This window comes from Primulina tabacum, chromosome 3 (genome assembly GCF_025594145.1).
Source record: "Primulina tabacum isolate GXHZ01 chromosome 3, ASM2559414v2, whole genome shotgun sequence".
NCBI classification, from domain to species: Eukaryota; Viridiplantae; Streptophyta; class Magnoliopsida; order Lamiales; family Gesneriaceae; genus Primulina; species Primulina tabacum.
In genome coordinates this window covers 15,335,941-15,351,099 of record NC_134552.1, presented here as the reverse complement: position 1 = coordinate 15,351,099, position 15,159 = coordinate 15,335,941, and the positions used below count along the sequence as shown (strand labels likewise).

The following is a 15,159-nucleotide window of genomic DNA, read 5'->3' as shown; positions in this document are numbered from 1 at the left end:
CTCTGTTTTATGGATGTCTACCAAGGATATCACCAAATCCCCTTGGCTCGGGAAGATCAAGACAATGTCAGTTTCATAACCTCTGGTGGTAAATTTTGTAATACAGTAATGTTGTTTGGCTTAAAGAATGCAAGGGCCACTTATCAATGATTAATGGATAAAATTTTTGAGAAACATGCAGGAAGGAATGTCGAAGTATATGTTGATGACATCTTTGTCAAATCTAAAGAGAAATCATGTTTTATCCTAGATCTCGAAGAAACTTTCTCAACCCTCGGGAAATATGGGGTCAAGTTGAATCCATTAAAATGCATTTTTGGGGTCAAGAGTGACAAATTTCTTGGCTTCATGGTAACCGAAAGAGGAATTGAAGTCAACCTTGAGAAGGTTAAGATTGTTCTGGAAATGGTTTCTCCCAATCTATCAAAGAAGTGCAAAAGCTAACGGACAGAATTGCAGCTATGTCTCTATTCATATCAAGATAAGCACATCGAAGTTATTATCTCTTCCAGATATTGAAGAAAGCCTAGAGATTTCGATTGGATGACAAAACTTAACAAGCCTTTCGAGACTTGAAGAATCACCTAGCTGGGTTTCCCATCCTAGTTAAACCCGGGTTGGGAGAAAAGTTGATGATCTACTTGTCTGCTACTGAATACGCGGTCAGCTTGGTCCTTATCCAATAAGAAGTAACTGAGCAGAAACCAGTGTATTATGTAAGACATGCTCTAAGAGGACCCGAATTGAGGTATACCGAGCTCGAAAAGATAGATTTGGTGTTGGTTATAAATATAAGAAAATCAAGACCCTACTTTTTGTCTCATCCCAGCATTCTCCTCATCAATAGCTCGTTGGAAGAATCATGACCACTCCAGATATCTCACTAAGGTTGGTAAAGAGGACAATATCTCAGGGAGTATGATATCACATATCAGCCAAGGACTGCAGTAAAAGCTCAAATATCATAAAGTTTTTACCGATCGGAGTGCAGAGCAGATTCCAAGGAAAGAAAATGCGGAAGACGATACACACGCAAAAATGGAAGAGCAGATTCCAAGGCCTCATATGCCCTGGATATAGTCCGATCTTGTGAAGGATGTCAGCACCACGATAATTTCTGTCACAACCCGGCCTCATTTATGTAGCATTAGTATTGATGGTGGAACAGTCTCGGATGTAACCAAAACAAACCTTCATCACTACATCCACAACGAAATATGAATTTATACCATTAGATAAAGCTACATAAGAAGCAGAATGACTTCGCAACTTTCTAGGTGATATTCCTTTTTGGAAGTGTCCAGTGTGTGCAATGATGATACATTTGGACAGTCATTCGACAATTGCAATGGCACAAAACAGCATGTAAAATTGTAAGTCTCGACATATTCATCAAGGACATAATACAATGCGACAATTATTCTCAGTTGGAGGTATTTTTATTGATTATGTCAAATCAAAATATAACATGACATATCCGCTTATAAAAACATTGAATAGAGATCAAGTATAAAACCCGTCTAGGAAAATGAATTTAAAACCTACAAAATAAAGTTTTCATAGTGAAAACCCAAATCTGTTAATTGGAGGTCCCAAAGATCTTGGTTCAATAGGATAATTAAATTATGAGAATTTGAACGAAGCATCACAGGGAGCAAGGGCGGTGGTACTGCCTAGAAATTCCAGTCGATATTGTGCAGTATTGGGGCACCTGGAAACTGGCGGCCCAACTCTATTTGTCATGTTTCACGAACAGATGCAGGTTCGTTTGAGTTTTCTTGATATCCTTTCATCCAATTGGCATACTTTGATGGCTCAAATAAGTTTTATAGACTAAAAACACACTCATAGGATTGAATCAACACGTTATTTAAAAAATCACATTAAATTGAGAAGATCAAACCATTTTTATTTTTGTTATTTTCGGAATCGAATCAAACACTTGCATAACTTATTGTCTTCTTCTTCTTTCTTCTATACAAAATAGACTTTATATATTTGTGGTTATAAAACTTGTGTTTTTTCTGTGTTAACACAAGTTGAAGTTTTTGAATCTTGGAAAAAGATTTACAAATTCCAAAATACAAAAAGAACGAGATAAAATCTATATATATATAAAAACAGAGTTTTTGTCAAAAATAGTAATTTCCCGCCAAAATGTCATTTCTAAAAAAAGAAAGATATATCATGAATATTGAAATATGTGTACTGCAATAAATGATAATTTCATTTATTATTTGTATTGATTATATCAATTCATTTAGTTCAAATTTGATTTTAATTCATTTTTATATTAATTCAAATATAATTTATGTATTATCTGTCTTTTATTATTTTTTATTCAAAATGAAACTAAATTCTATTAAAAACATAAACTAAATTAAAACTTTTGCATTGATTATATCAATCAGTTTAATTTGTGATATGATTTGAAAAAAATATTTCTCATTAGTTTTATTAAATTTAATTTAAAAATATTTATTTATCACATGTTAAAAAATAATAATATATATAATTTCTCAGAAATTAAAGATTTAAATATGTATTTAGGTTGGTGATCGACATTAATATTTTAAACACGATAAAAACCATGTCATTGCCTTAGGGTAACACAATTAATCGACAAACATTTATATTTAAGAATTTTTTTCAAAATTAACGAAAAAATAGTTTCTTATTTTTATTTTTTATAGTTATATTATTTTTTACAATTTAAATATCTATTTTTTTAATAATTAATTTTTACGATTAAATACTAGTCTTTTTAAAGACAGTTTTCTAACACTATCCTCGACTTGCTGTAATTTTATGCTATTTTTCGAGATTCAGACATCATTGTCCAACACAATAACATAATGCCTCTAATGTCTTGAATGATGCTCAATGATTATCGATGCACGGATATTTGCGTAGACATCACAAAAAACACGACAGATAAATGGTCAGCGAACACGAGCCGACAAGAGATGAGGATTAGGCCCAGAGCAACGTCCACGAGAGTGAAATGAGGATTTAAAAAACAAGCGTCCTTGTACACAACGCATTCACAAGTATCCTCTTGGTCTCGTTCATTTGATTAACTTGTCTCAGATGGTCGAGTGAACGACACCGGCTAAGCAACCTTCTTCATAGCTAAGCAACCTTCTCAATGATCTGGACAACTGGGAATGGGTTTCCATTCGAATTCCAGCAGTTCGTCTCCATTCTAAACCAAAATTTCCCTACCATCATATACATGAACATGTATTCCAATTTCCAAGTAACAACCAAGATATTGAATAAAATATGCAAAAAATATATCATAAAACTTCTAATTATGATTTTAAATTATTTAATGATTTTTTCAAAACGATCATCACAACTTCGAACCCACCTATTTTCAAAATATAGCAAATTTTAGATATTTTCAAAGTATTAATAATCCGCCATTCGTACAAGTTCACATTTATTTTACTTATTTATTAAAATACAAGACAGATGATTAAATGGAACTTGTTCGAGATCTACCTTCGTTAAGATAATATGTAAAATAAAAGGTATTTTCATGATAAGGAGGCTTTGAAGGGCTATTATTTTAGGAGGCTTTGTCTATATAGAAACACCTTACATAAAAACAAACGAAGAGTCCAACAGTAATTTTTTTTTTCAATTCAGATGTATATATCTACATCTTATTAAAATGTTCACCATCTCATATAAAACCAAAAAATGTAGAATAAAGCAGTACATTTTTTTTTCCAATTCAGATGTTTATACGTACATCTTGTGTGCTCTGCACCAGAAATAGAGGTCCCGTTGTCGCATAAGCAAAGCCAAGATTATAAGGTAGATTTGAAGTAAAGTAGTAAAAAAAGGTGCAAGTGAGTTTAACCAATGACACAAATACATAAATTCAATAATAAACATTTTAATTAGGCTGCTGCTACAACTTAAATGAAAATTACGAAAAGAAAAAAACTTATCATTATCAAATTTAGTGAAGTCAGTTTGACTCCAATCCAATCTCGTGAGAAAATTTCCACAGATGAAGCTGATGTTTTCACAACATTATACGAGTTTTTATTTGTGAGGGCAAGATTATAGTTAAACTCAAATCACAGAAATCAAACTAGAAGTTCAAACTAGCACACCTAAAATATAATGAAAACAATTTCAAACAATCTGCCTCAGTAAATGAATGTTTGATCATTTTTAATGCAGATTCACCAAGTGGGTTCTCCTGCAAAAGCAGGTACTTGGGTTCACAGCAACTCATTTACTATCCAACAAACATCATCGGCTGATATAGGAATCATATATCATAGTAGTATATGCATATGCTATTTATAAAAAGGTGATTCCTTGTTTCACCAAAGATCTTAATTTTCGATTAAACCAACCAATCAAATCCATTAATAATATTAAAAAGATAGAGAAACTCAGACATTCCAAGTAAATTCATTAAATGATGTAGCAACCCCAAGTAGGTTCTCCTTGAAAGCCAAGGACTTGGGATCATATACACCTCAATTATTTGGAAAACTCGTCATTGACTACAAAACAATGGGCAAGAATCAATACTCAAAACACATTAAAACAAGAATGAAGATTTGAGAGGCTCAGAGATAGTATACAGCTCTATCAATCACGTATATTCAGAAGCAGAACTGGCATAATTAAGCTGTTGAAAAATCATCACGGCCAACAAAATCTCCAGCAAACAAAAATTTTCTTGTAAATGAATGAAAAATAGTAAGAGTCAAAAGCTAAATTCCCAGTGGCTCATATCAAGAAATTCAACCATTATCTCATATATTCTTCAAAGATTAAGAATCTCAGAAGCGCGGATAAATATTTAATCATCGCCGACTTTTAAAAAGGTAAAAAAGTTGGAACTTTTCGATCGAATTAAAGAGAACATAGCGTATATTTTTAGAGGTAAAACAATGGAGAAAAACGTAAAACCCCCACGTGAAGATCGCTTAAAATTTGAGCCTCCATGACTAAACCTTTTTTCATAAATTATCAGAAAAAAGCTAAAGGTTTGGAGAGGTAAATTGAATTATTTTTAAAAAATAAAGATTTCAATAGGGGAAAGAAATGTAGCCGCCGATTTGACACAGATTAGCCGTGAAAAAGAAAGGTACATAGACGAATCTGCAACACTTGGCGGCGTCGATTTGGCACGAGTATTGGGGCCTTTTCTTCAGCTTCGATTTCTCCGAGGAGCCCGGGAGACAACGTGCGGATCATGTAAATTACACAAAGTTAATTCATTCACGCAAGAAACACACACACAATTTTTTCCCGGCATCGTAAGATTAGTATTTGCAAGCCGAATTATTCATATGAAGATGTAGGGAGGGTGTATATATAGTGATTAGAAACCCTAAAGGCCAAAAACCCTAAATTGAGGGAAGAGGCTGCCGAAGCCCATTTATGTTCCTGGCCAATAGACCTTAAGGGATACTGAGATCAATGTAAGTGGACGAAGCCCATTGGATTAAATAGTGGAATGACTAATTATATCTGGGTCGACAGGGCCCAAATTTCAAAAAATCATCCCTTTTTTTGTTTTTTTTTTTTAAATCAGAAATTCATAAGCATCGTCTCTCTTTGTTTACAAGAGTTGCATTTACCAAATCATTACGTTATTTTGTTTAAAATGTAAAATTTTATTTTGGTGTATTTAGAATATTGTATTGGTATTATATATATATATATATATATATATATATATATATATATATATATATGTCCCATACATGTGTTGCATGTTAAATTACATCATAAAAAATTCCAATAACCTGGGCCAATGGTGAGTATCAGTCACAACAGGTAGAGCTTGGATGAGTCCAAATATATATTCGGAAAATACAAATAAATATGAAGGGAACAAAAATACCAGTGAAGACTACAGTGGTTGAGAAAATCAAAACTACCAGATACCCTTCCTGCCTGAGTTAAACAATCATCCATGTCAAATGGCGATATCCAGCCCATTTTGCAGCAAGGCGCACGCCAATTGCCAATGCAGCACACAACAAGGGAACCGGAACCCTGTTGATGGCCCCTGAATCCTCCTCTTCTTGAACGTCGACACGGTAATTAGAATAGTGAAAAACAGCCAATGTTAAATATGAAACCATCGTAATTACTCTCACCCAAGGCTCTCCAACCGCAGCTAAAACGGCAGCCGGAGCAAGTGCTGAAGAAATGTAATCTCTTTTCTTAACGAGCTTTGCAAACCCAAACATAAAGACCAGTAATGTCCAGAAAAAGAGCTCGGATATGTAGTTTCTCACGGCAGCAAAGCCTATTAGGCCAGCCAATGAGAGGAGATATGGCTGGCTGTTTACCGAGTCTGGAACTGTGGCTTCTGCTATAGCAAGTACAGCGGATGTTAACATGATGATAGTTACAAGTTCTTGAACTGGAGCATATGAAATAACGCTGGAATAGAAAGCTCGAACAGTGTAGAGAGCCGACTCAAAGCCATGAATTAAAGATGTTATTGGATCTCCAATAAAATGGAATATAAGAGCCAAAGCAAGTTTTAAGATGTATCCCAAGAATCTAAAGATGGCTCTGACGGACTTTTTCCAATTAGAAAGTTCCCACAACACCGCCCTCCAGGCATATAGCATGAATCCAAGTACTGTAGCCAAAAACAAACAATGTTATTTTTCAATAACATAACATTAAAAAGGAGCCAATTTCACTTAGAAATAAATGATGGGGTGTTTAATGGCGTGGTCAACATAAGAAGCTAACATCATATGACAAATATTAAATCATTATTAATTTAAAATAAATGAGTAAACTTAAGCAGCAATAGACATGAAAGCAGCTTTAGCATGTGTAAAACAGGAAGCAATATTCTTCGACCTGAGAAATAAAATCATTTGCACGGACAATATAAGAGTAAGTAAAACTAAACCAGGAATTACAAGAGGAAACAAAAACAGTTTAAAAAGAAACAGCATTTATGAGCGGTGATAAATGTAAACAGATCCACTGAATACAAACGAAAATGTTCAGAAAACAAGAATATAAAAATGTTAAAGTTACATTGTATGTCTAATAACAATTTAGTTTCGATATCTATTTTCCTTTGATGATTCAAACACTCATAATTTTTTGCAAAAGTGATGCATGTTTAATTAGGAAGTATACCTCTTCACGGTGTGAACAGTTCCACGTTAATGGGAAATGAAGAAGAGTAGTACAGAGAGACATTTACTACAGGTAAAAGAGTAGATAGCATCTGGCCACAAATAAAGTCATAGCGAGTGAAAATAGATGGCGCATGAACGTGTATGCTTACTGTTGACTGAAAGATTATAAAATGCTCACATAAATATCTACATAGATGCATTTCCAAAGAAGTCAAATGTCACTAAAATGAATTTCAAACATACAGTCAAGTATATCAATGTCTAACACCAATAGTATGGACAAGTTTACTGTGGTAAGGATCGAGTGTTTGAAGGGTAAAACTGCAATAGAAACATCGAAAAACAAGTGGAAATCAAACCAAAATTGGATTCTTGTAAAAAAAAATCTGCTAGACCATTGTTTGTGCTCCAGAAAATAAAGGCAACAAGATGATTCTAAGAACAAGTCAAGTGAAGCATTAGCACACATTACGCATTTCCTTCTATGGATTATTTGCATGTTAAATCTATTTTCTGAATACTTTAAAACAATAATAGAAGACAACCAGGTTAAAGGTAGAGAGTATCTATAGCTGACAACAAAATCCTGTGCATAACTTAAAGACTGGTTGCTAAAAATTAACCTTGTATTTAAAAGTAGAGCAAATTTATAGATTCATAGTTTTTTTTCTGTTAACAACCCGTAAATTAGCATATAAGCATTTTGTGTTTCACATACATCTTCAGCATAAATCCTTTTCCAACGAGCTTGTTGTGTGTTTCCTGTCGTTCTATTATAAGTTTTGGCAGGATTGCGAAAGCATTTCCCTTGTTTGCCTTCCTTTAACTGGTGAATCACTTCAAGTATTTTAAAACATGCTGGTATTATCATTGAGATAGAAATCAAGATACAGAAAGAGTCTATGACTGCTTGCGTGGAAATTTGGAGCAGGGTCAAATGCCAGTAACATATTGGCCTCTCTGAGCTAAATATAATAAGATAGAGTTGAAAAGTGTCAAGCTAGAAATTCCTAACTACGATAAACACACACACACATGTGTGTGTGAACCGACCATACTTGATAATCTTACCATTTTTTCATTTAAAGCCAATCAAAGTTGACACATCTCTCGTGATTCAGACCGATTGAAAATGCAAAATTCAAGTAATTACCTCAGTTACTCTTATCAATTATACAACATATTAAGCACATAGTAGCATATCAGAATTCCTATTTATTTACAACACGTACTTATAATCTATAGAAATCCAAGCGGCGAGCATCGTGATAACTCATTTAATAATCCACATAAAGGATTCATAATCATGGATTTAAGGTTTCAGAAATTCAAATTGCACACAAAACCCGAATTATATCAAAGATAAACACAAATTCTGAGCTTCAAGAAAACCATTCTCCTCACCAATAAGCCATGGCCATCTCACAGGCTTTCCAGGAGCCTCTTTTGTCAAATATCTGAATCTTTCGGGCATACTGCTTCGTCCACGAGCCTCCAGTTCATCATCCCCAGCTTTTTCCTCTTTGTACTCAGAAATCCCACTTTCATTTTGTGCTTTTGCAACAAACACACAAGATCTCTGTGCTATATCTGATGGAAAACCACTCAAATTCGGCTTCGAAATCCCATAAAATTTATGGAGTTCATTTAAAGGTTTCAAATTTGTTGTAATTGATGAATAACTGAAAGGAAAAGAATGCCTTTTTTGATGAATTCTGGGAAAAGATGGAACTTTATGGGAGCAGAATTTGAATTTTGTCGGGGTTTTGGAGAGCGGGGTTGAGAGGGCTATCGACATTTTACGGTTTACCGGCGACACTACATGCTGCAAGAGAACAGAGATTTAACATAATATGAATTATTTGGTAGTATTAATAATTCGATTAAAAATATAAAAAAAATTATTTTCTTTAGTAAAAATATATATATATTTATTTTTTTAAAAGCAAATGGTAGGAATTTTATTCTGTCAATTAGTTATCTATTACATCCGAAATTAAGATTAGGGAAACACCCAAACCCTTTAGTTATTTGATTAGAATAAAATCCTCTGTTTCGTTTTTAGATATATCTCTACTATACAAACATATATGTATGGTATAATAATTTAAATTATTATAATTAAGTATTAATTTTATACTTATATAACAAAAATTATAATACAAAATGGAGGAAATGATTGGTTTTAGATTTACTAAAGTTAAACCCCTCCGCTGGAATAACAACAACCACTATATTTCAACATCTTTTCTTTATCATTAGCAAAAGCTTGTTTCACTTGTTCTTCATAAAGAATTCGAACAACTGCTTCAATTACACTATAAAAAGATGACGATTTTTTTACTTTTACATAGATCGAACTCGTACATCTTCTTCACATGAGATATTTACATCACTTTGCCTAAATCCTCAATGACTTATGTAATTGATTCTCATAAATTGTCAATTGGACTTCTATAAATTGTATTGTTAATACAATCAATAGATTTTTGGTAAAATCTGAGTTTTCCATCATTCAATGGCTTTTTTTCCCCGACTTTACCACTTTTCAAAATAGTTTTTTTTTTTCAAATAAAATCCTTATCTATATGACTTGAAGTGGAATTGAAATAATTTATTAAGCAAAAACTTGTGTAGACGGTTTCACGGGTCGTATTTGTGATCTTATTTGGGTTATCTGTGAAAAAATATTACTTTTTATGCTAAAAATATTACTTTTTATTGTGAATATCGGTAGTGTTGATCCGTCTCACATATAAAGATCCGTGAGATCGTCTCACAAGAGACCAACTCTATTTACTATTATTTTCAAATATAACAATGTTCCTACTTTTATTTTACAAACTCTTTTGTCCAAACAGGGGGCAGCTCAAAACTATAAAATTTAGAATACTATTCAATTTTTTAAAAAAAATTGATTAAAACACAATTGTACAAATATGTAATATATGAAGATTTAAGTAGTCAAAAAGTGTTTATAGTAAAGTTGGAGGACTGAATGCTAATTTACCCCCGCTGCCACGAGGCGTGACAGATCTCATTCTTCTGCAAAATTCCACTGTTTCTTCACTGATTTTGTCTCTCTTCTTTGCTATTACCACCACAAAGCCATTTCTAATCTAGCTTCTATTCGTCCATTCAACATTAAAAACTTCTTCTTTTTTTTCACTTATAATGATATTTCCAGGCTTTATCTGTACATAGCGTTGGGTATTTATACAAATAAAAAATGAGGCGCCGAGGCCCAGAATTTAGGAGACCGGTGAAGCGGCGATTTTCGAATGTATTTTGGATAACACTTTGTGGGTTAGTGATTGTGCTGTTTATCGTGGTGTTGAGCAGAGAGAATCGGAAACCCAGTCCAAGATCGGTTTATACTAAGGTACATTTCGATCTGTATGTATTTCTTGTGTTTTCGTCTTAAATTTGGACTATTTGAGGTTCGTGATGTTCACTCTTTGCTAATAATTAATGAAAATTATTGAGACGATGCCACGGTAGAAGTGTATAAAGTATAAAGTGTGAAGATATGTGATACTGGTACAGGACAATGTCTTGGATTGGTGGTGGGAAGTGGAAAACAGGAAGTGAACTGTCATTATCTTTCATTAAGATCGTAAAATCTCGTGTTTCATGACTATACAATCTTGGAGTTCCTTGTATTATTTTTTCTTTCTTTGTTTGGTAAGTGGTACTTGACCTTTGCGGAAAATTTACATGTTTACTTGTAAATGAAATTTTTATATTTTTATGACCTATGAAGTGCCAAAACCGTGCAGACAATTTTTTTTTTTTTGGCATTTGATTTCCTCGTGAACCTTGTGGTTTTCTAGCTGCGGTGGTCTTTATTGATGTTGTTCTGCTTTTAACTCATGGCGATTGTGAACCCATAAGGCACAAACTTTGTCAGCCTAATATTTCTCATGCAGCCGTTGGCGTGTTGAGGATTCATGGATAGAATTAATTTATTGAAAGTGAATGACATTAAAAATAAAAATGGAATCCATATTAATGCTTATAATAGGCAAAGAATTGAAGAATCCTTCCTTCAGTCTGTGAATTCTCCCTTGCTTGTTGATGTAACTGGTGCAGTGATGCACAAGCCCTTGTAGAACTATTGCAAATTGATTTGAACAAACACTGACTGCATTTACTGTAGATTGATTCAAGAGAAAGCAACACGTCCCCCAGTCCTCATGTAAACTGATCGTAGGACTTATAAATTTACTTGTGAGTGTGATTCATCAATTCTTCCATTTCAAAGTCAAATGATGATGGTTTAAAATTAGACTCTTTCTGTTAACTGAGCTAAACTTGGAATGGTTATAAATATACTCCACGAGATTATTGAAGCATATGTGATTAGATATTGTTTACGAGATACATTCAATGAAAAGATGCTGGTGACATTGGGAAGCTTGGATGGGAATCAAAGTCATTTGAACAGAGTGTTTGCTGAGCAACTTGAGTAACTGGTGTAGATTGATCATATATTTGTGTTGGGCTGTAATGGAGAGCTTAAGCTGCAACCACCTTTCCACTCTGATTAGATTTTGAATTCGAAGTTATATGTAAGGATCCTAGCTAGCTAACCATATTTGCACGTTTCCCTCTCTATCATCCTCATCTCCTGTTAGGTAATTTTGGTCAATATAGAATCCTTGAGATGCCATCAAAACCCTATGGCGGATTCAACTCTTTTTTAGTTCTGAAATGCCTTGATTGCAGCATCTATTGGCCCACATTATTTGTCCCAGAAAAACTTATTAATGCATGAGCTGCATTATTCATAGTGTGAAATTACTATAGGGTCATCACAATATACACGATTCTCGTTAATTTGAAATAATAAAGGTCGAGTCATTAAGCATTGAACTTTTAGTTATCAAGTGTAAATGTTGTGGCATATCTGCATTGAGTTTACACTGATTGCATCGGTGTGATATTGCCATGACTGATTGTATTGACCGAAAATGCGAAGAATTCTTATGAAGTGAACGGATGTAGTGGTGCTTCTCTAAGTACTTGTAAGTTGGTCATAACATGACTACATGAGGTATAAAGGAGTCTGGGATGTGCGGTATTTCTCTATATTTTACTTATTTTTACAGTTTTAGCTAATAAGTGGTGAGAAACTGGAACTAATTCTCCATGGCTTGTTTTGATATTAATCTTGGATGATGACTACCATTTTAAATTCTTGTAAATGAGTATGAATTTTGAAGGGGATGAAAGGGTGAAATGAAGATTCAAGATCTCTCATTGGTCAATGGCATATATGTATGTTATAGCTAGTTTTATCTATTTGAGGAATGTGGTTTGACTAATTCACTCCATACATTAAATGCATGAAATTACCAGTGAATGCAATTTTTGGACACCTTTAATATCGATTGAAGTGAAAAATCTATATATACCAGGGAATGCAATACGGGGGTTGCAAGTATATGTAAAAATATAAAATGAACGATTGTCAACATAATTTATTTAAATGGATTCCTATTTCATATTTTGTAAAGGAGAGATTTAGTTATAGATTTGTGGAGTAGAAGTTACTTTCTACTAAAGTTGTAAGCTTTGTAAAATGTGGTAGAATAGTATTTTTGTTGATGAATTTATTAACGGTGTTTAAAATTAAGTTTTTATACCCTTTTACTTTTAATTGAACTTATTTTACCTTTGAAAGTCTGCATTTGGGTTCCACCTTTTGTTTTTATGTAATGCATAAGATAGCATCAGCCAGCATGTGTTGCAGCAAATTCATGTTGAGGTTCTGAAAGTTGGTTTTAAATTTAATTCCTGGTTTCCTCAATAGGATAGATCACAGGGCATTGACTTGTGTGTCTTGCCCGTCATGTCATTTCTCTGTTTAGTTCACTCTTGAATTTGTTGTCTTGTTCGCCATACCATTCTAATCTAGAGTTGAGTTTCCAAATTTACATCTGCTATTCTGTCATGCAGAGATCATTTAGACATGATAAGATCATAGAATGGCTTAACATCACGGACGAAATGTTGAGTCCGGACTCTGTAACAAGGCAACTGAATGATCAAATTGCTCTAGCAAAGGCATTTATTGTCATTGCAAAACACAGCAACAACCTCCAATTTGCTTGGGAGCTTAGTGCTCAAATCCGCAACTCACAGAACCTCCTCTCGAATGCTGCTTTACGAAGAACTCCTTTGACGACCGGTGAATCAGAGGCGGCAATTCGTGACATGGCATTTTTGCTTTTTCAGGCTCAGCAACTCCACTATGACAGTTCTACCATGATCATGAGATTGAAGGCGCAGGTCCAGGGTCTCGAAGAAGATATGAATTCTGCAAAAGATAAGAGTTCCAAGTATGGGCAAATTGCGGCGGAAGAAGTTCCTAAGAGCCTGTATTGCCTTGGTGTTCGATTAACAAGCGAGTGGTTCAAGAACGGTAATTCACAGAGGAAACTCAAGGAGAAGAAGCAAGTAGCCATGAAACTCAAAGATAACAGTCTTTACCATTTCTGTGTCTTTTCTGACAACATCCTTGCAACATCGGTTGTTGTGAATTCAACTGCCTCGAATTCCCAAAACCCTGATAAGGTCGTTTTCCACCTCGTTACTGACGAGGTGAATTATGCAGCAATGAAGGCCTGGTTCACGATGAACAGTTTTCCGAGGAGTGACTATTGATGTTCAAAAGATAGAAGACTTCACCTGGCTAAACGCATCTTATGTTCCGGTTCTTAAGCAGCTTCAAGATTCTGACACTCAGAGCTACTACTTCTCTGGTACGGGTGGTGATAACCGAACTCCAATAAAATTCCGGAACCCTAAATATCTATCCATGCTCAACCACCTCAGGTTCTACATCCCCGAAGTTTTTCCCGAGTTGAAGAAACTGGTGTTTCTTGACGATGACGTGGTTGTCCAGAAAGATCTTTCGCCTTTATTTTCTATAGATCTAAATGGGAATGTGAATGGAGCAGTCGAGACATGCATGGAAACATTTCATCGGTACCACAAGTACTTAAACTACTCCCACCCTCTAATTCGTGAGCATTTCGACCCAGATGCATGTGGATGGGCCTTCGGGATGAACATTTTCGACTTGGTGCAGTGGCGTAGAAGAAACGTCACTGGCATCTACCACTACTGGCAAGAAAAGAACGTGGACAGAACTTTATGGAAACTTGGAACCTTGCCTCCTGGACTGTTAACCTTTTACGGATTGACAGAACCATTGAATCCGTCGTGGCATGTGTTAGGACTGGGATATACAAATGTAGACCCACAGTTGATAGAGAAAGGGGCTGTGCTGCATTTCAATGGGAACTCGAAACCTTGGTTGAAGATCGGAATGGAGAAGTATAAACCTCTTTGGGATAAACATGTGGATTATGGTCATCCTTTATTACAACAGTGCAATGCCCATTAGTTTCAAATTAATGGTTGACATAACATCTGGATGAAATGTGGAGGAGGGAGTTTATGATATGGAGCAGGCCAGCAGGGTACGTTGTTTTCATTTCATCGTTCTGATTTGTTGTAATATAATGTGACAGATTTAATTATATTTGTTGAAGAATGAACTTCCTAGCTTTCTAGACTAAAGAATTAGCATATATAAAAATTATGTAGCAACAAAAACATTCTATCAATGGATAAATTTCAATACTCTGCATAACTTTTGGGTCCAAAGCCCATGACTTAACTTGTTGTCTCATGTTAATGTCCTAAAGTTTGGAGCAATATCTCAGAGTTATTTGAAATGTTTGAAATAAAATAGAAATATGATAATGTTGAATATTATAGAATTCAAAAAAAATAAAAAAAAATCACTCTTACTTTCTTGTAAAACTAAAATTGTATCCAGATATTCATGATAAAATTCGAGTGACAAATCTCAGTCCACAAAGTAAATCACAACTACTCAACAAGAGAAGTATCAAGTATGGTAGATGAATGGTGTTATATTTGACTAGCGGTGCTGAAGGCAAAAGTAATCTAACTTTCTTATTTGATT

General features: G+C 34.3%; 2 protein-coding genes, 1 long non-coding RNA gene and 4 other non-coding genes across 7 annotated transcripts; 2 read left to right on the top strand and 5 right to left on the bottom strand.

Annotated features, from left to right (window-relative positions):
- The first annotated feature begins 4,171 nt into the window (after positions 1-4,171).
- LOC142540747 (uncharacterized) lies at positions 4,172-5,272 on the top strand. Its single transcript, XR_012819151.1, has 2 exons — positions 4,172-4,303; positions 4,334-5,272. It is a non-coding gene; the product is annotated as an uncharacterized LOC142540747 (long non-coding RNA).
- LOC142541237 (small nucleolar RNA Z278) lies at positions 4,416-4,533 on the bottom strand. Its single transcript, XR_012819301.1, has one exon. It is a non-coding gene; the product is annotated as a small nucleolar RNA Z278 (small nucleolar RNA).
- LOC142541234 (small nucleolar RNA Z223) lies at positions 4,592-4,686 on the bottom strand. Its single transcript, XR_012819298.1, has one exon. It is a non-coding gene; the product is annotated as a small nucleolar RNA Z223 (small nucleolar RNA).
- On the bottom strand, positions 4,758-4,847 carry LOC142541245 (small nucleolar RNA U36a). Its single transcript, XR_012819309.1, has one exon. It is a non-coding gene; the product is annotated as a small nucleolar RNA U36a (small nucleolar RNA).
- LOC142541247 (small nucleolar RNA snoR134) lies at positions 5,078-5,227 on the bottom strand. The gene has a single exon (XR_012819311.1). It is a non-coding gene; the product is annotated as a small nucleolar RNA snoR134 (small nucleolar RNA).
- A 493-nt stretch (positions 5,273-5,765) lies between the features above and the next one.
- LOC142540746 (uncharacterized) lies at positions 5,766-9,005 on the bottom strand. Its single transcript, XM_075647101.1, has 2 exons — positions 8,562-9,005; positions 5,766-6,637 (listed from the first exon to the last, which is right to left on the bottom strand). The coding sequence occupies exons 1-2, from the start codon at positions 8,953-8,955 to the stop codon at positions 5,943-5,945; spliced, it is 1,089 nt and encodes a 362-aa protein (XP_075503216.1). The 5' UTR covers positions 8,956-9,005; the 3' UTR covers positions 5,766-5,942.
- A 1,188-nt stretch (positions 9,006-10,193) lies between these two features.
- LOC142540745 (putative galacturonosyltransferase 10) lies at positions 10,194-14,820 on the top strand. Its single transcript, XM_075647100.1, is given in 3 exon segments — positions 10,194-10,539; positions 13,119-13,804; positions 13,806-14,820. Coding segments are annotated over 3 exon segments (1,605 nt in total). The 5' UTR covers positions 10,194-10,386; the 3' UTR covers positions 14,572-14,820.
- The last annotated feature ends 339 nt before the right edge of the window (positions 14,821-15,159 follow it).